The following is a 15,660-nucleotide window of genomic DNA, read 5'->3' as shown; positions in this document are numbered from 1 at the left end:
TGTTGCCAGGTAACTACAGCCATGTGCGAGGTTTTTTTGTTACATACATGGTTAATGGTATTCCTGGGCCCCGAAAACAGAGTTCTTAACAGACGCCCTGTGAAATGACTTGAAGCCATCCTCTCTTGATACCTGCACAGGGTGCAACATACACACGTGTACACACACCATACACACACACGTACGCGACTGTACGCATGCACTTGGCGCACAAACACACACACAGAAAAAAATACTAGAGCCCTACAAAACCCAGAAACATATCACTACACCTTCATCCCCAATACCCCTATAATGTCTTATCCTCTTCAAATGGCAAAGCTCATCTTTAAACCTGCTGATGTTGGATAATAGGAACTGAAGGAAGGCTCTTAGCAAAGATGTCTGGGCTACTTAGCTAATACAAGTTCCAGGATGTAATTATTTATAATAAAGCGAAAGGGATTCATGTAAGGCTTATTTCAATATGCCCTATGTAGTCATGATTCACTCTATTTGATGTGTTTGCCAAAAAAAGAAATCAATTGTGAGTAAAAGGAAGACTTGACATAAGTCAATAACAAAGCTAATCCCCTTTATCCTCGCTGCAACAGCACACCAGATACAGTTGTAACATGCTTAGGTCAATAACATGCAATCTCCAAATCAACTTTTGTCAGAATTCTCACTTCTGTACTGCACTATCAATATGTTCTGTGTCTTTAAGGGAATCCAGGAATGTGCTTTAATGCGATCTGACAGTCATTAGATTATACACACTTTACAGAAAAGGATAGATTTCCCTGGGTGGACATTCAGGCTTTCATTTGGTTCACTATGAGGTAGGTCCAGTTTTGAACAGCTGTGAGTAGAGATATCCATCCCAGCTCTGTGAACCTTCAACCGGGCATGAGTCTGCCCGACAGCTACCTGGGAGAGTCCAGAACCTAAAATCTCCACATTTAAGTTATCTTGATTCTGTCCACTCCTTTCCCTGTTGAGGTTGGTGATATTCCAATCACAGACACCCACCTGCCAAAAGCCAATGTTTCTTAAGATTCCATTTGTGTCTCTCAAATTTCCAACAGTGTTAAAGCTGAAATCCTTAATTGAAACAATTATCAAGTGGCCACCCCGCCTGTGTTTTTGGTAGAAAGCTGAGGGACGGAGCCCAAGAAATCAAACCAGTCTCAAATTCAAAGAGAGAGCTATGGATGCAAGGACTGCCCATCCATGATATCACAATGATAGTTTCAACCATGTTTTGAAGCGATATGGTATTTTGTTCCATTTACAGTGGAGTAAAACGAGCTTGTCTTTTGTGTTCGGATGGGGTACGACAGTTGAACGTAGCTCACGAGGATTCTAGCTTTGATAAACCACCTAATTGAAAAAGATACAGCTAGTTGTTAGTATTCAGTGCAACGTGTAAAGGGCCATACAGACACATTTCATTTCACCGCTTTCTGTTTATATACAGCCTCTTCATGCCCTTCCAGGAGAGCTGCTTAGCGAGGGCTTGCCATCTCTTTTGCCTGAAGCATTACCGGCCGAACTCGGATGGAAATCCATTTTGGGGTAGGCTTTGTAAGTACCTTGAGAGCGTTGGGTGCCTCTGGAGTGCTCCGACGGTTTGGATCCAACTCTTGCGTTTAGCTCTGTGGGTGTGATGCGGCTCTCGTTTCAAGTACAAATGTAGAATGCGGGCTCTCAACGTGAAGGGTATCTGAAGAAGTTATTGCCATGGGCTGTGTAATGTTCCTTTTATGAAGAGAACTGCAGGTAAAGCATGAGTCAATACAGCCTAGTTTAGTGTATCTATCTGCATGGGTTATCATGATTCATTGGGGGGGGCAGCATCACTCACTGTCCCACCTACTCAGCTAAAAAAAAAGAACCCTGATTGAAGAACCCAGTTTGTAATGGATACACATGAAAACAATAATAGCCTGGAGAAAACAAACAGTAATCAGATCACTGGCTCAGCTGAACACATTAAAACAAGTGAGAAATGTGAACGTCATGTGATACCCAGTAAAATGTCCACATCATAGGTACAATAGCGTTTTGTATATTTGTGAAATAGTTTTGTTCAAGTAGGACTCCCACTGAGATAAAGAAGAATACCTTGTATTCTGTGTGTCTTGTCTATGCCTACAAGGATACATGAAACAAATCTTCTTGTTGCATGCATCATTTCACATAGCATCATGACACTCTACACTTTTGGTTCCAGTACACCAAATACATGAAGTATATCAAGGTTTTGCTCAGCAGTATGACGTCCTTGCAGTGTTCAAAGCAGACCTGGGTTCAAATCCTATTTTGAGTCTTTCAAATCCTTGTTTAGTCTATCTGGATTGCCAGATGGGCAGGGTTTGCTATTTTGCTTATATTCTATTGGTTCCATTACACGGAGGAAACTCAATCAAGCCCAGATAAAATATTTGAAATGATTTCAAATAGTATTTGAACTCTGGTCTGGTTTCAGTAAGCTCGCCTGAATTGTTTCAAGTGGGGAAAGCTGTTTAACAACACCATTTGTACTGATCAGCATGATGTAAGCAGCCGAGTCAGCTTGTTAATCAAGGCTAAATGGCTGCCATGAGCACTAAACTTGGTCAGACATCACTGGTCTCAGTTGTAAGGCAGTCAGAATTCAGTAGCCTCAGGGGTGAGAGTGGTATATCTATAAAACTGTAAAAGCAACGCATGTGGGTGGAACTTGGAGCCGTCTAGACAAGCAGACCCAGCTCTGCTGACAACCTGCCTGTGACCCACAGGTCATAGGGCCTCTGGGCAGAGCACTCTGTTGTAATGACGGGTTATGGAACATCTTAATATGTTCATGTATCTGGATAATTGTGCACTCATCTCAACCATGTTGTACTTCTTATATAAAAGGGCAGCTATGAATGCATCCTAGAGATGTTCATCGGTGAAGGTATTCAGCTGTTGCATGTTTGCGTCTGTGCCTCAGCATGTTTGTGTGAGTGCCCTCCTCAGATGGTCTCAGGTGCCTATAAAATCCCATGGGTCTTCTGACCCCCAATCCCCTCTTTCCCTAGATGATTTATATGCACACAGTTCTCTTATAATCAGGTGAGACAAAACTGGGCTGGAATAAAAACCTGCTCACTCTATAGTTGTATAGGACAGGGTTGGTCACCCCTGTTGCATGTAGTCAATGTTTTACATACATTTTCAGACAAGGACACCTTTACTAATTGGTATGATTATGGCGACTCCCTGTGGTCATGCATGAATACTGCAAGTAAAAGTAAGAATCAATTCCTCTCAAATTTACACACTTGTTGCGGTCATGAAGCAATTTATTTACTTTTGATATGTGACAACTATCCAACAGTTCCAAATTTAACAGAAACTGGAAATGTTGCTCTTATATTTGTTGTGTTGTTTCTAAATGTTCTCTTCTCTATTTGGTCTGATTGAATAGCTATAATCTCCTGCTCAGTTTCTCCCATTGTGTTTGTAGTACCCGTGAGCCTAGATAGACCATGTCTTGCAGAGCCTGCATTGCATATAATTTTTATTCTGTCTTAGTTGAATGAAAGACAGAAACAGCCGTGCAAATGAAAGCTCTCCCTCCTTCTCTCTCTCCCTTTCTCATTTAATGGCCAAACACACATTTCACTAACAAGCACTTGCAGGGAAAGAAAATAGAAGGAAATTAGAAGTTGATTGGGTCCTCTGGGTTTGTTTTGGAACTCTCACTCCATGGTGGTAGGAGCCAAAGGGGCCTAATGTATTCTCTATGAAATCAGGGCCTTATACATTCCTAATCTCCCCCAATGTTTTCTAACAAGGTCTCTCCTTACCAGTGCTTACAGCAGGGATCATCAACTAGATTCAGCCTCAGGTCAATTTTTTCTTAACAGGATGGTCAATGGGCCATGTAGGGATACCTTGGAACAATCAATTGAAGATGATTTCCTGGTGCTTTTAGTCTTTTATGTCTAGCAATGAAAATTGTAAATATAAAAATAATTTTACAAGTGTGGCTCAGAATACTTGGGGTGCCAAATAAAACCAGCCGCAGTCCAAATTTGGTCCGCGGGCCGCCATTTGGGGAACCCTGGTTTCCAGTTACAGCAGCCCATCCAATGAGTCCTGCTAGACTATAAACCAAGAGTACTGCCAAGTAGGCCTACCTGTCCAAATGCAGAGTCCCACAACCCAAAATGGGGAATTAACTGTCTTTCTGACATCTACGGTGGGATTATAGCGAACAGTGAGTGTGTACTGCAGGCTTCTGATCGTCCTTCTTCGCCTGTCTCTGAATAACTATTGAACCACCTAGTGGTCAAATATGTTATAGTCCCCGGTAGAGTAGAAAACCCAATTCCAATTCGACCACTAGCACCTATTTCCTAGCCTATACACTGTCTTGTCTAACGTTAGATTTATGATATTTGATAGGTATTAAGAATAAGACGATATGTTATATTTCACTATTGTTTACATTCATCCAATATCTTTCAGCTCTTCAGGGATGAGGGAAGTATAGTGGGTAGGAGTAGATTTGGAATTCGGAGGCATTGCGTCACAAGTCAAAGAGCCCTCTGTGTTTCCACTCACTCGACGTTTCCTATGAAAAGGAGTTTTGCTTCAGTTGAAGCGTAAATTTACGTTTTTTTTGTACGTGTATATTTAATATACTTCACCTGAATGCGGTCCATTAAAAAGTTAAATTAAGTGACGAAATAGCTAAATACAAGATTTTCGACTTTTCGCTTGCTGGCCAGCTCCGCCAGCGGAGTCTAACGTCAAGATGGACCAGGCAGCGAGCCGATACCAAGTGGTGAGACAAAACAATCGACATTGTCATCTGTTTGGGAACTCCAACTATTATAAACGATACAAACGATTTACGACATTACTTTGTGTCAAACTAGACTAGAAATGTTTAAGTTAACGGCTTGTAATCAAACTGATGTTCCTCGTGCCTGTCACTTCCGCATTATTCAGCAGCAGATCAACAGTACAATAGCTAGCTAACTTAAACGTTAGCTAAGCTAGCAAGTTCCAATTCAATTTGAGTTCAGTGTTAGCCATCCAAATGACAGCTCTTAGTTAACTCCGCTTGTATTGGTTTTCTGAACGGATAACTAACTCGGCTAGCTAGCGAACGTTATTTAGCTGTATGTCAGCCAGAGCCAGGTAAGCTAACACAGGCTAGAGTTAAATTATATACAGCCATTTGTGGTAACTACCAAATCTACCTTGCTCAAGTGTGTTTAGCCCCCCCCAAAAGCCACACCGTAGGCCTGTAACACGTGTCTAATACATGATCCCATCATAAATAAAGGTAAAATAAATACAGAGTATGTGGCCCATGGACCCACAAACAAAATATCTGTAGTGCTCAAGTATGTGGCTTTCCATGAGAAAAATATACCCTCCCCGCGCAAAGATGCTATTCCTAGTTATACAATAATGGTCACAAAAACAAGGCGGTTGGCTATCCCGTCCTCAAATGTTAGGTTATTGTTCAATCCAGTTTTCTAGGTAGTTATTAGCTCTAGACATATCCCTGTATGATATATCTTCCATACAGGATTCAGCGTTTCCGTTAGGATTTATTTCAGCAGCAGTGACAAAGTTGTGGGGTTTGGGGCCAAACATTTTAGAGGCCCTCTTCTTGCGCCATACTGTTGCTGTTTTAAATCTAATTTCTAGCAATTCTACACAATTAACCACGGAGTGGATAGAACATTTAATAGTTTTAAAGCTTATTTCCTGCATTTCTATACATTTGACCAATTTTCTACAATTCTACACATTTTTGCCATGGCTTATTCTGTGTTCATGTGCTGTCTGAGCGACTCAAACATAACATGCCATGTCATTTGTTTTATTTTTATTTCCCCTTTCTAGTTTTTATTTAGGTTATTTGTTAGTTCTCAAAGATTATCTTGTTAAAAAATATATAGCTCCATTATGTTATCTACATAGATTATTTCTGGTCTTAGTCATTTAAGTTGACACTGAAAACATATGCAGTTTTGTGTCACAACATAATGCCACAATGTCTGAAGTTTTGTTCAATTGGCATGCTGACTGCAGGAATGTCCACCAGAGAATTGAATGTTCATTTCTCTTTTAATTTAATTTTTTACCAGGCAAGTCAGTTAAGAACAAATTCTTATTTTCAACGACGGCCTAGGAACAGTGGGTTAACTGCCTGTTCAGGGGCAGAACGACAGATTAGTACCGTGTCAGCTCGGGGGTTTGAACTTGCAACCTTCGGTTCCTAGTCCAACTCTCTAACCACTAGGCTACCCTGCCGTACCAAAAGCCGCCACCAATGTCGTTTTAGAGAATTTGTCAGTGCTTCCAACCGGCCTCACAACCGCAGATCATGTATGGTGTTGTGTGGGTGAGCGGTTTGCTAATGTCAACGTTGTGAACAGAGAGCCCCATGGTAGCGGTGGGGTCATGGTATGAGCAGGCAGGCAGAAGCTACAGACAATAAACACAATTTTATTTTATCGGTGGCAATTTAAAAGGTAAAAAATACCGGGACTGGATCCTGAGGCCCATTGCGAGGTCAAGTTTTATTAAAGGTATCTGTGACAGGATAGCATATCTGTACTCCCAGTCATGTGAAATCCATAGATTAGGGCCTATTGAATTTCTTTCAAATGACTGATTTCCTCATATGAACTGTAACTCAGTAAAATCAGTGAAATTGTTGCGTTTTATCTTTTTGTTCAGTGTGTATATATTATTTTTTTAAATGGAGTGGAGGTTGTCATTTAGAAGTGGCGGCACACCGCTTCTAAATGAGTATAGAGGAAACGCTGGTGTTCTAGCGTTGGATGGGCAATGGATAGGGGAACATTGTTCAACCTACCATTTTATTTGGCGATACTTCCTTAATTCTCAATTTGGTAGGCACCGGTGTCTTATAAACTCCTTTTTCCGGTTTCAGATGGAACTCCGGTAACAAGGAAATATTCAGAAATCCACTTTTTGTGCCGAGTGAAAAATGACTTACATGTGTGTAAATACTTGTTTGGGTCGTGCTGTGTGACGCGCTGTCATGTCCTGCACTTGGCCTCTAGCACCAGCTTTAGCTATGCTGCTGGAGGTTGGCTATTGCTTGGCTGTCTAGTCGTCAATGTGAATGCTGTGTATACAAGGCTAGGGTCACTTCTGGTTTAGTCCTGTATCGACCCCATACTCTCTAAAGCAGGAAACTTTAACTTTCATAGTCGTTATCGTGCCATGTGTATTTAGGTTAGCATTAATTACTTCCATAGACTGACTGATTTTGATATGGGATAAGTTAATTAGGCAGTTGTAAGCCATTGAATAATGTGGCCTACTGGCCTTAAAAGTCCAAATGCCCACTGCTGCACTATGCTGGAATGCTTGCTGACATCAGACATACCATGGTATGCCTTTCCTTTTTTGCTTCTTGATGTGCAGAACTTTTTCAGCCACAGCCATGCTATTTTGATCCTGCCTCTGCACTTTCCTCAGTCGCTAGGCAACTGTGGTTTTGCCTCCAATGTGTCATCTTTCTGTCAGGTTTTCAGTTTTGAGGGCAACCTGTATTTAGATGCATCATACAGGCTGTTTTTACAATCTACTCTCCCCAGCCATCCTTGTTATTTGTGTACACTCATTCTGAACAGGTCTTTATTAAACATGTAGGCCTAACCTATCTATTTGGACTTGTTTTTTGTTGTTGTATTATACTGAGATGACCTCAAGAGTTCTTGTTTAGGCCTTGGTGTGCTGATGGTGAAATAACTAAATCACCCCCGGCCAATTATGCAGTTCTTACAGCTCTTACATAACTGGTGTCCTTGACACCGGATAGCTTCGCACTCACTCATTCTCCTGGCTTTGCACATTGACCCCGCAGTGTGTAGAGCACTGCTGGACATGATGCCAAACTTCATCTACAGCTAAGCCACAAGTTAAACTCTGGTCTGTTGACCTGTGCAAAAGCCACAGCCTCAAGTGAGCTGCAAGACTAAAGCCACATTTGGCACTGCTGCCACACTGATCAAGGCCTAGGCTATGCATCCGCTTAGACTACATCATTTGTCATTGGCCAAATATAAGGCTGTGTTGTCTTCTCTAGAATCTTACTTGCACCCTTCTGTTTCCCATGACCATGTTGTCTTCTTCCAACTGGATGCTATGCTGGAAATTAGCCTAGATCACATGTTGTTTTGGATGTCTTCAGTGCCCTTAGCACTGGAATCAAATGTTGCCTACTTAGTTTATTACAAAACACCAGATGATCTTTCAGTGTTGGGCCATGACCACATCTCTCGAAGCGTCTCAGTTTACAGGGCTTCCCTCTCCTTCCTCACCTTTGACAGTCTGTGTTGTGAACTTGTGACATGGGTTTTATTGAAGTGACACTTAATTAACTCCTTCTCTATACCCCCCCCCACCCCCCCTTCTCTCTTAGTTTGAGAATGATGAAGACGACTCCTGTGAGCCCTCCACCAGCGCCCAGCAGCCGTGCACCTCGGCCCAGGCCAGCTCGTCCTCCCAGGCCTGCCCAGTCCCAGTAGCCCTGGAGGGGGATGCAGAGGCCCCACCTCCCCCATATGCCAGCATCGCCCTGGGAGACACCTCTTCCATGCCTGGTACAGAACCAAAGACTCCATATACTGTCTGTTAGAATTTTTTTATCCCTACTCTTCAGTTTAGCTTATGTCTTTGCTTCTGCCCCTTTCTCCATCTCATTCTCTTGCAAACATGCTGGAACCAGCCAGTTGCCCTAAGTATAGGCCGATAGTTCACACGGCTCCTGGAATTAAGCCGATGTGATTTCCTTATTTGATTGAATTGATTTCCGAACTTCATCTTCACCTTGTGAACTGTGTTAATTGGCCATGTCTCTTCCCTGTGGTCCCCCAGTAGAGAGCAGTTGTTACCCAAGTGATTTCCCCGTGCCGCCCCCATACAGCGTGGCCACCTCTCTTCCCACCTACGATGAGGCAGAGAAAGCCAAAGCGGCAGCAATGGTACTCTCTGCTGTGGAGGTGATACCAGGGGTAGGACACACACACACACACACACACACACACACGTACGTGTTTAAGTATGGGATGTTTACCCATGAAAACAGGATTATTCAGCTGGAATGCTGTAAGGAACTTCAATGCTGCTGTTGTTAACTACACAGCATAACAACATATTTCAGGACCAAAACATAGCTACAACGGTATTTACAGTATGTTAGCTCTATTTTATGTAGGTTTAGTACAAATACCCATTGAACTGTGTTTCTGCTTTCTCAACGCCAAAAGAGAAGGAAATGTCGACACGCAACAGTACTATACTGCTCATCTCCTTATTCATTGGGATGACCGAGCTATTGCTACATTTCTGCAGAAGAGGTGGATGAGTTGTTTTCCTGTCTTCTTTTGCTTAAACAGGAGGATGACTTCCCTCCAAGGGATGACTTCAGCGACGTCGACCAGCTGAGGGTGGGGAACGACGGCATTTTCATGCTGGCCTTTTTCAGTGAGTGGATCTGTTGTTTGTGCACGTAACCCCCCCCCAATCTTCAGTGAGTTGACAAGCCAAATAGCCTCTTTCACTGAGTGGACTGGCCCATTTCAGTCTGAGCAGGGGAACATAACAAAAGTTTGCTTTGGATGAAAATGTCAGTAAGCAGTTGAAGGTGTCTTCTATGGATTCACCACAAGGTGGCAACAGTCAGACTCATTGAAGACAACATGATCTCTTCCTCCAGTAGGAATGGAGGTGGGAAAGGTCAAAGTAAGTCAGCTTAGCTATTCTCTGGCTACATTCATATGGCCTCAGAATGTATTTTTTAAGTATGTATAGAAGGACATTCAATTTGTAATATACTGAACAGTGACTCCCTCAACAAATGTCAGTCAACCTTGAGAGTGGTGTCTGTCGGTCTGTGCTTGTAACTGCATGCTTTCTTCTGTCTCCAAACAGTGGCCTTCCTGTTCAATTGGATTGGGTTCTGCCTGTCATTCTGCCTGACCAACACCATCGCTGGCCGATACGGGGCCATCTGCGGCTTTGGCCTCTCTCTCATCAAGTGGATTCTCATCGTCAGGGTAAGTGCAGTATTGGCTTAAAGGGGCCTAATCAATGCATCTAAAATAACTTAGTTGATTTTCTATTAAGGGACAGGATATATAGGCCATTACTTTAAAAGCAGCCCATACAAAGAGCGTCTACTTCAAACATCAATGTTACAAATGGTTTACTGTAAATTAACTGGCTAGCATTATCCTGCTTAATAGGTAGCCTAGCAGTTAAGAGCATTGGGCCAGTAACCAAAAGGTTGCTGATTTGAATCCCCGAGCCGACTAGGAAAACAATCTGCCAATGTGCCCTTGAACAAGGCACTTAACCCTAATTGCTCTTGTAAGTCGCTCTGGATAAGAGCATCTGCTAAATTACTCAAATGTTTATTTTTATTTTTTTTACAAAAAAACGTGAAATGCTTCACTTGACTAGCGTGTTATAATGAATTGAATGTTACAAAATGAATTTCAATTATGTCCAGTACATCACTGCATATCCCAGTCATGGCTTGTGCAGCAGGAAGCAGATGCTTGCTAAGGCTTGTTAGCCCTAGATGTGAGGAGGACACCCTTAAGAGCACAAGCCCAGTGTGCTCTCTGTGCTCCGGGCATCAATCAAAGCCCTGTAGAATTTCCACATGAAGAAGCAACACACTGGTGGATGTAGTTATTAACCCCGGGCTTTCATCATTGCTCTGGTGCACACAGCTCCTGCCACTGGATGTTGTGCAATACTAGGTTATACAGTAGTTTAGGCCTTTATCCGAGCAGTGCCAAATCAAAGGCCTGGTATCCGGGAATTTTTTTATTTATTTTTTGTCTTTGAAACCGGCCCATGGTCTCAATTAGGACACCCAACATTCGAGGAATTGAGGCTTGAGGAAGTCTAATCCTAGCTCAAGGAAATATTTCTTCCATCGTGATTCTGATCATCTGTATGTGTTTACAGGAACTGTCATTCAAAAGTATTGTCCTGTGGTAGGAAATGTTGAATGTCCGTTTCCTGTACATTCCACTTTCCCACAGTTCTCGGACTACTTTACTGGATACTTCAATGGGCAGTACTGGCTCTGGTGGATTTTCCTGGTCCTCGGTAAGTTTACAGATCTGTATAGCAAATGCTGCATTCTTCAACTGGCCAATTGCTGAGGAATTAAGCTGTACTAATGTATCCACTTAGAATGTTATACACCAATGCCATCTGGTGGCTGAAATGATGTACTACTAATCTGCCCACAATAAAGTGAATTCCTTGACCTTGGATGAATAGTGGTGAAGTGTTTTTATTTTATTTTAATTTTTTTTACTAATGATTTCGAATCCCTTCCTCAGGTCTGCTGCTTTTCTTCAGAGGGTTCGTGAACTACCTGAAAGTGCGCAACATGTCTGAAAGCATGGCTGCCTCGCACAGAACACGCTTTTTCTTCCTGTACTGAGGTATATGAACACCTTAGGACACAGTCACCGCATACTAACATGTGTAGTAGATAATATCCTAGAGACCTTGACATTCATATAAAGGAAAAATTAAGTTATTGTTTATGAAATAACACTATCTATTGTTGTTACCAATTTGTCTTTATCTAAATGGCGACGTTGTAACATCCGCTACCCGTAGTCTGCGAATTCTACAACGGTAACCTTTTCATATTTTTTCCCCCCACTTCCTCTGCTCCAGGTTGTTGCACCAAACATTCCTCCTTAATGTGAAATTCCCTGAGGATTTGCGACCCTCTTCTCGAATGACCAGGACAAAAAAAATATATAACCGTGAAAAGACGCGAGGAAGAAAAAAACCAGTGCGTCATTACCGCTGCGAAAGTCCGCCGTCTTTCATTAAAAGCAAAAACAGCTGACTCATCTCTTTCAGAAAGTCCGTACAATACAGATTAACCCAGCTAAATATACCCTGTGTTTTTTAAAAAAAAAATGTATATTTCCATTGGCTTTGTTTGGCTCTTTAGATTTCAATTGCCTTCCTGATCTAACTCCTGTTATGGTCCCATCCTGCTTAATATCCCAAGTCTTGTACATTGAATACACCTTAACATGGGGTAGAATAGTCCAGTGTAGTAGCTGGGTCTACATGTTGTGGATGTTTATTGAAAAGTACACACAAGAACATGAAAGAGGACTGTAATACAGCCAAGAGGTCTTATGCAATTGTGTCCTTTCCTGAACTGGATGTCTGCTAATGATGATGAAACGGTTAGTCTTATTATTATTTTTGTAACTTTTGGAGTTCTATTGGAGTATCAATTTGTATTTTATCCCATGATATTAATCCCCATATTTAATTGTCTTTGTTATAAACATGTTATTTGATGAAACTCATGACTTTTATCGTGAAAGGATTGAACTGTATCACAGCTTATGCCAATTTATTATATTTGCACTTTTCAAGAACCTCTTCAGTTGTGCATTGCTTACTTGTCGTAGTGCGTAGACTGATCTCTTTGTCAATCCATTTTGAACTGGAATTTGTGTTTATCCCAAAAAAGGATATCTGCCTTTTTGCACTTTTTTTATTTTAAAGAATTACATTTTCATTGAGTTGATTATTGCAATTAGCCTGGATTGTGACATTTAAACTTGTCGTGTTTTCTTTAATGCTCGAATGATGCCTTTCTCATTTTGTTTCTGTTACACAGAAGCCTCATCAGCAATATCAACAAAAAAAACTTAACTTAAATGCATGATTAGTCTGGCCGAGTTGGTTATAATAGTATTCAGCTAAAGCGACGTTATTAATATTATAATTGTATGTTTGTGAAACAGCCAAACGAGTTTTGACAGAAATGATTCTTGGAACATGCTCTGGTACTCCAGAGATGATGATGATGCGTGCTTGTTAACCCTTTAACCTGAAGTATTTCAAAATGCCAATAAAGTTCCAAATGCACCCTTTGACTGCCTCATGTTAGAATTTATTTGATGTCGAGTAGGCCTAATCGTGCTATTGTGAGCCCTGGAGGATGTTGAATAGCCTCTCTTATTTAGGGCTGTGTCTGAAAACGCTCCTAGCTGTTAAGTCCTTGCTTCCTCCGTTCCTGTTTCCTCAGGGTAGCCTAGTGGTTAGAGCGTTGGACTAGTAACCGGAAGGTTGCAAGTTCAAACCCCCGAGCTGACAAGGTACAAATCTGTCGTTCTGCCCCTGAACAGGCAGTTAACCCACTGTTCCCAGGCCGTCATTGAAAATAAGAATTTGTTCTTAACTGACTTGCCTGGTTAAATAAAGGTAAAATAAAAAAAATAAATAAAATTGCTCTCGAAGCGCATTGGTGGACCGGATACAAGGTCCCTCTCTCCAACCTCTTCCTCCAGTGGTCTTTTGAGAGGAATTGAGAGACAACCCACGACACTGATTCTCTCTAAACCCTCAGTTTATAGTTTGGTTGTTGGTTTCGTTAGATGGCGCACATTTACCTCACTCTTTGGCATTTGTGCAACCAACCAAATATGTTTTATCGAAATGACAAAGTATAAACTTCCTGAAAAGCTCATTGTTTGCTGTACAGGGGCCTGCTTCTACTGAATGAATGTGGGTTTTATTTGTTCTTTCTTTTGGCTGTCCCCAATCCAGCCTCTTTATAAACTGTTAATGAGTGACCCATTTACAGAACTCCCTTCCGGTTGGCAAATGTTCTTTTTTTATTTTTTATGGGGCACTTTTTTTTTCTCAGGCCGGGATAGCTTAGGCTCTACTTCTCACAACCTCAATACTCGCCCACCTCCTCCATCCACCCTTTAACTAGAGTGATTTGGAATAGAGGCCAGGGCACAAAGTAAACTCAGTCACACGCACCAGCCCAGAGGGAACAGTGCTGACAATCGCTGTCGACAGCATATCTGAGGTCTCGTTAGCCTCTAGCTAGTTATGGCCAACCTAAGCATGTGCCTGCCCTGCTGCCCGCTTCCCGGCCCGTTGCGGACGCTACCGGGGCTTTAAGTCAACAGACTCCTCACTCTGAAGGGGTGATCAAGCTCAGCTCTTAGAATCAGTTGACTCAAAGATGACACCTCCCTCCAGGGCACAGGAGAGAACGAGAGGGGACGGAGTTGAAACTAAATAGTAGACGGTAATAGGGTTGCTGTGTGTGCTTCCTGATGACTTTGGAAGTCGGTGTGTGTCTTGGTGAAAATTATCGGTGTGCGTGGCTGCATAATGTGTACTAGTGAGTTAGAATGTATGCAACGTTGCTGATTTCTATGGTTGTGCCTGCATACATGAGGATTTGTGTGTGTGTGTGTGTGTGTGTGTGTATGTCTCTGTGATAGTGTACACGTATTAGCATACGGTGGGATATGTAATCTTAGCAGCACAAGGCTGCTACAGCTTTCAAGTGGGCATGGAACATGCTAGTGTGGAGGGAAGAGTGGCTTGGCTCACCTGTTGGTTTGGCAGGTACACTCTTGTCTCTTTACATCAGAGTAAAGTAACCACAAACAGAGCCTTGGTCTCTTTCTGCTCTGTGTGGAGGGTTTGGAAGGATTTCCTAAATGCATGCATGCATGCCTGTCTTCAGTCAAAGTGGGCTATGGTTCTTTGTTATCGTCATACAGGCATGCTAGAATTCTCATGCATACTGATTACTTAAAATTGGGTTGTTGCATTTCACTGTGTACACATTTAGCTAATCAGCACGAGATCAGGAAATATTCCTTCTCACTGAATGAACTGAAATCAAGTGATGCTCATAAAGAATTGCACTTTTGGTGGCCATTATCAAGCATTTCCAATTGCAATCAAATCCAAAGGACTTACTGATGTGTGTGTGTGTGTGTGTGTAGCAATCCAGCCAGGTCTAAACCTACAGAGGAACTCTTGAGGTCATTTCACACATCTGTGGGCTTTGGAAAAAACCACCACAGCCTGACCACATGGTCATCTCTATACCTAAAGAGGAATTCTACACCTGGCCGCAGAAACCAGTTCAAAGCTAGCCTTTCCGACACTGCATGCCAAACTATCAATAGCCCTGAGGTGTCATATAGTACAGTTTTAGGTGCAGGGTTAGACAGAACGGGACTAAATATTCAACAACTTCTATTTGGATGAGAAGAATTTCAGGTGAGAGGAGAAGTAGGTTGCTGAATTAAAGGATAAGCACATGGCTGAGGTTCGGGTAAGAGTTAGTTAAAGCTGATTCAAAACACTATGCCCATAACAGCTAATCTAGGGTTGTTTTATTTGCTAACCTCATGATGTTTACGGGTTTCACTGTGGTATTGGAGGGCTGATCCTAGACCAGTCGTTAATGGCAGATTATAACCACAGCCACTATAACGACTCATGGAGGAGAAGCCAGGCCTCAGATCTGTTGTGGGGAGTGGTGTTGGAGCTGGCAGGGAGTTGCTCGCGCTCACTTCCCAAGCGCTCTCCACTTTGACAAGGTTAATCTGCTCTGACGATGAGCAGTTGTGCTTGGCTCTGCTCCTCCTAGATTCCTTCCCATAACCGTAACATGAACTCCTCCAGCGCGATAGGGAACCTGGAGTAGAAAGTAGTGTGTTTTACGTTACCTCCTTTTGACGTGATCAAGGGATGCATCCTGTTTAGGTGGTGTGTGTAAGTTTGCATCAAGGGAAAGGAATATGGAACAAATAAATACATTGA

General features: G+C 42.2%; 1 protein-coding gene across 2 annotated transcripts; it reads left to right on the top strand.

Moving 5' to 3' along the window:
• Positions 1–4,518: 4,518 nt before the first annotated feature.
• On the top strand, positions 4,519–12,950 carry LOC139373184 (NEDD4 family-interacting protein 2-like). 2 transcript variants are annotated; one of them, XM_071113358.1, is made up of 8 exons: positions 4,519–4,801; positions 8,435–8,615; positions 8,893–9,026; positions 9,411–9,498; positions 9,946–10,070; positions 11,070–11,136; positions 11,376–11,480; positions 11,722–12,950. In XM_071113358.1, the coding sequence occupies exons 1-7, from the start codon at positions 4,772–4,774 to the stop codon at positions 11,477–11,479; spliced, it is 729 nt and encodes a 242-aa protein (XP_070969459.1). In that variant the 5' UTR covers positions 4,519–4,771; the 3' UTR covers position 11,480; positions 11,722–12,950. The 2 variants fall into 2 exon arrangements, with proteins under 2 accessions (XP_070969459.1, XP_070969458.1); XM_071113357.1 differs by having other exon boundaries at positions 8,890–9,026.
• The last annotated feature ends 2,710 nt before the right edge of the window (positions 12,951–15,660 follow it).

Source organism: Oncorhynchus clarkii, chromosome 18, assembly GCF_045791955.1.
Source record: "Oncorhynchus clarkii lewisi isolate Uvic-CL-2024 chromosome 18, UVic_Ocla_1.0, whole genome shotgun sequence".
In the NCBI taxonomy this organism is placed as follows: domain Eukaryota; kingdom Metazoa; phylum Chordata; class Actinopteri; order Salmoniformes; family Salmonidae; genus Oncorhynchus; species Oncorhynchus clarkii.
The sequence above is the reverse complement of the archived record's forward strand: the minus strand, read 5'-3'. Positions and strand labels throughout refer to the sequence as shown.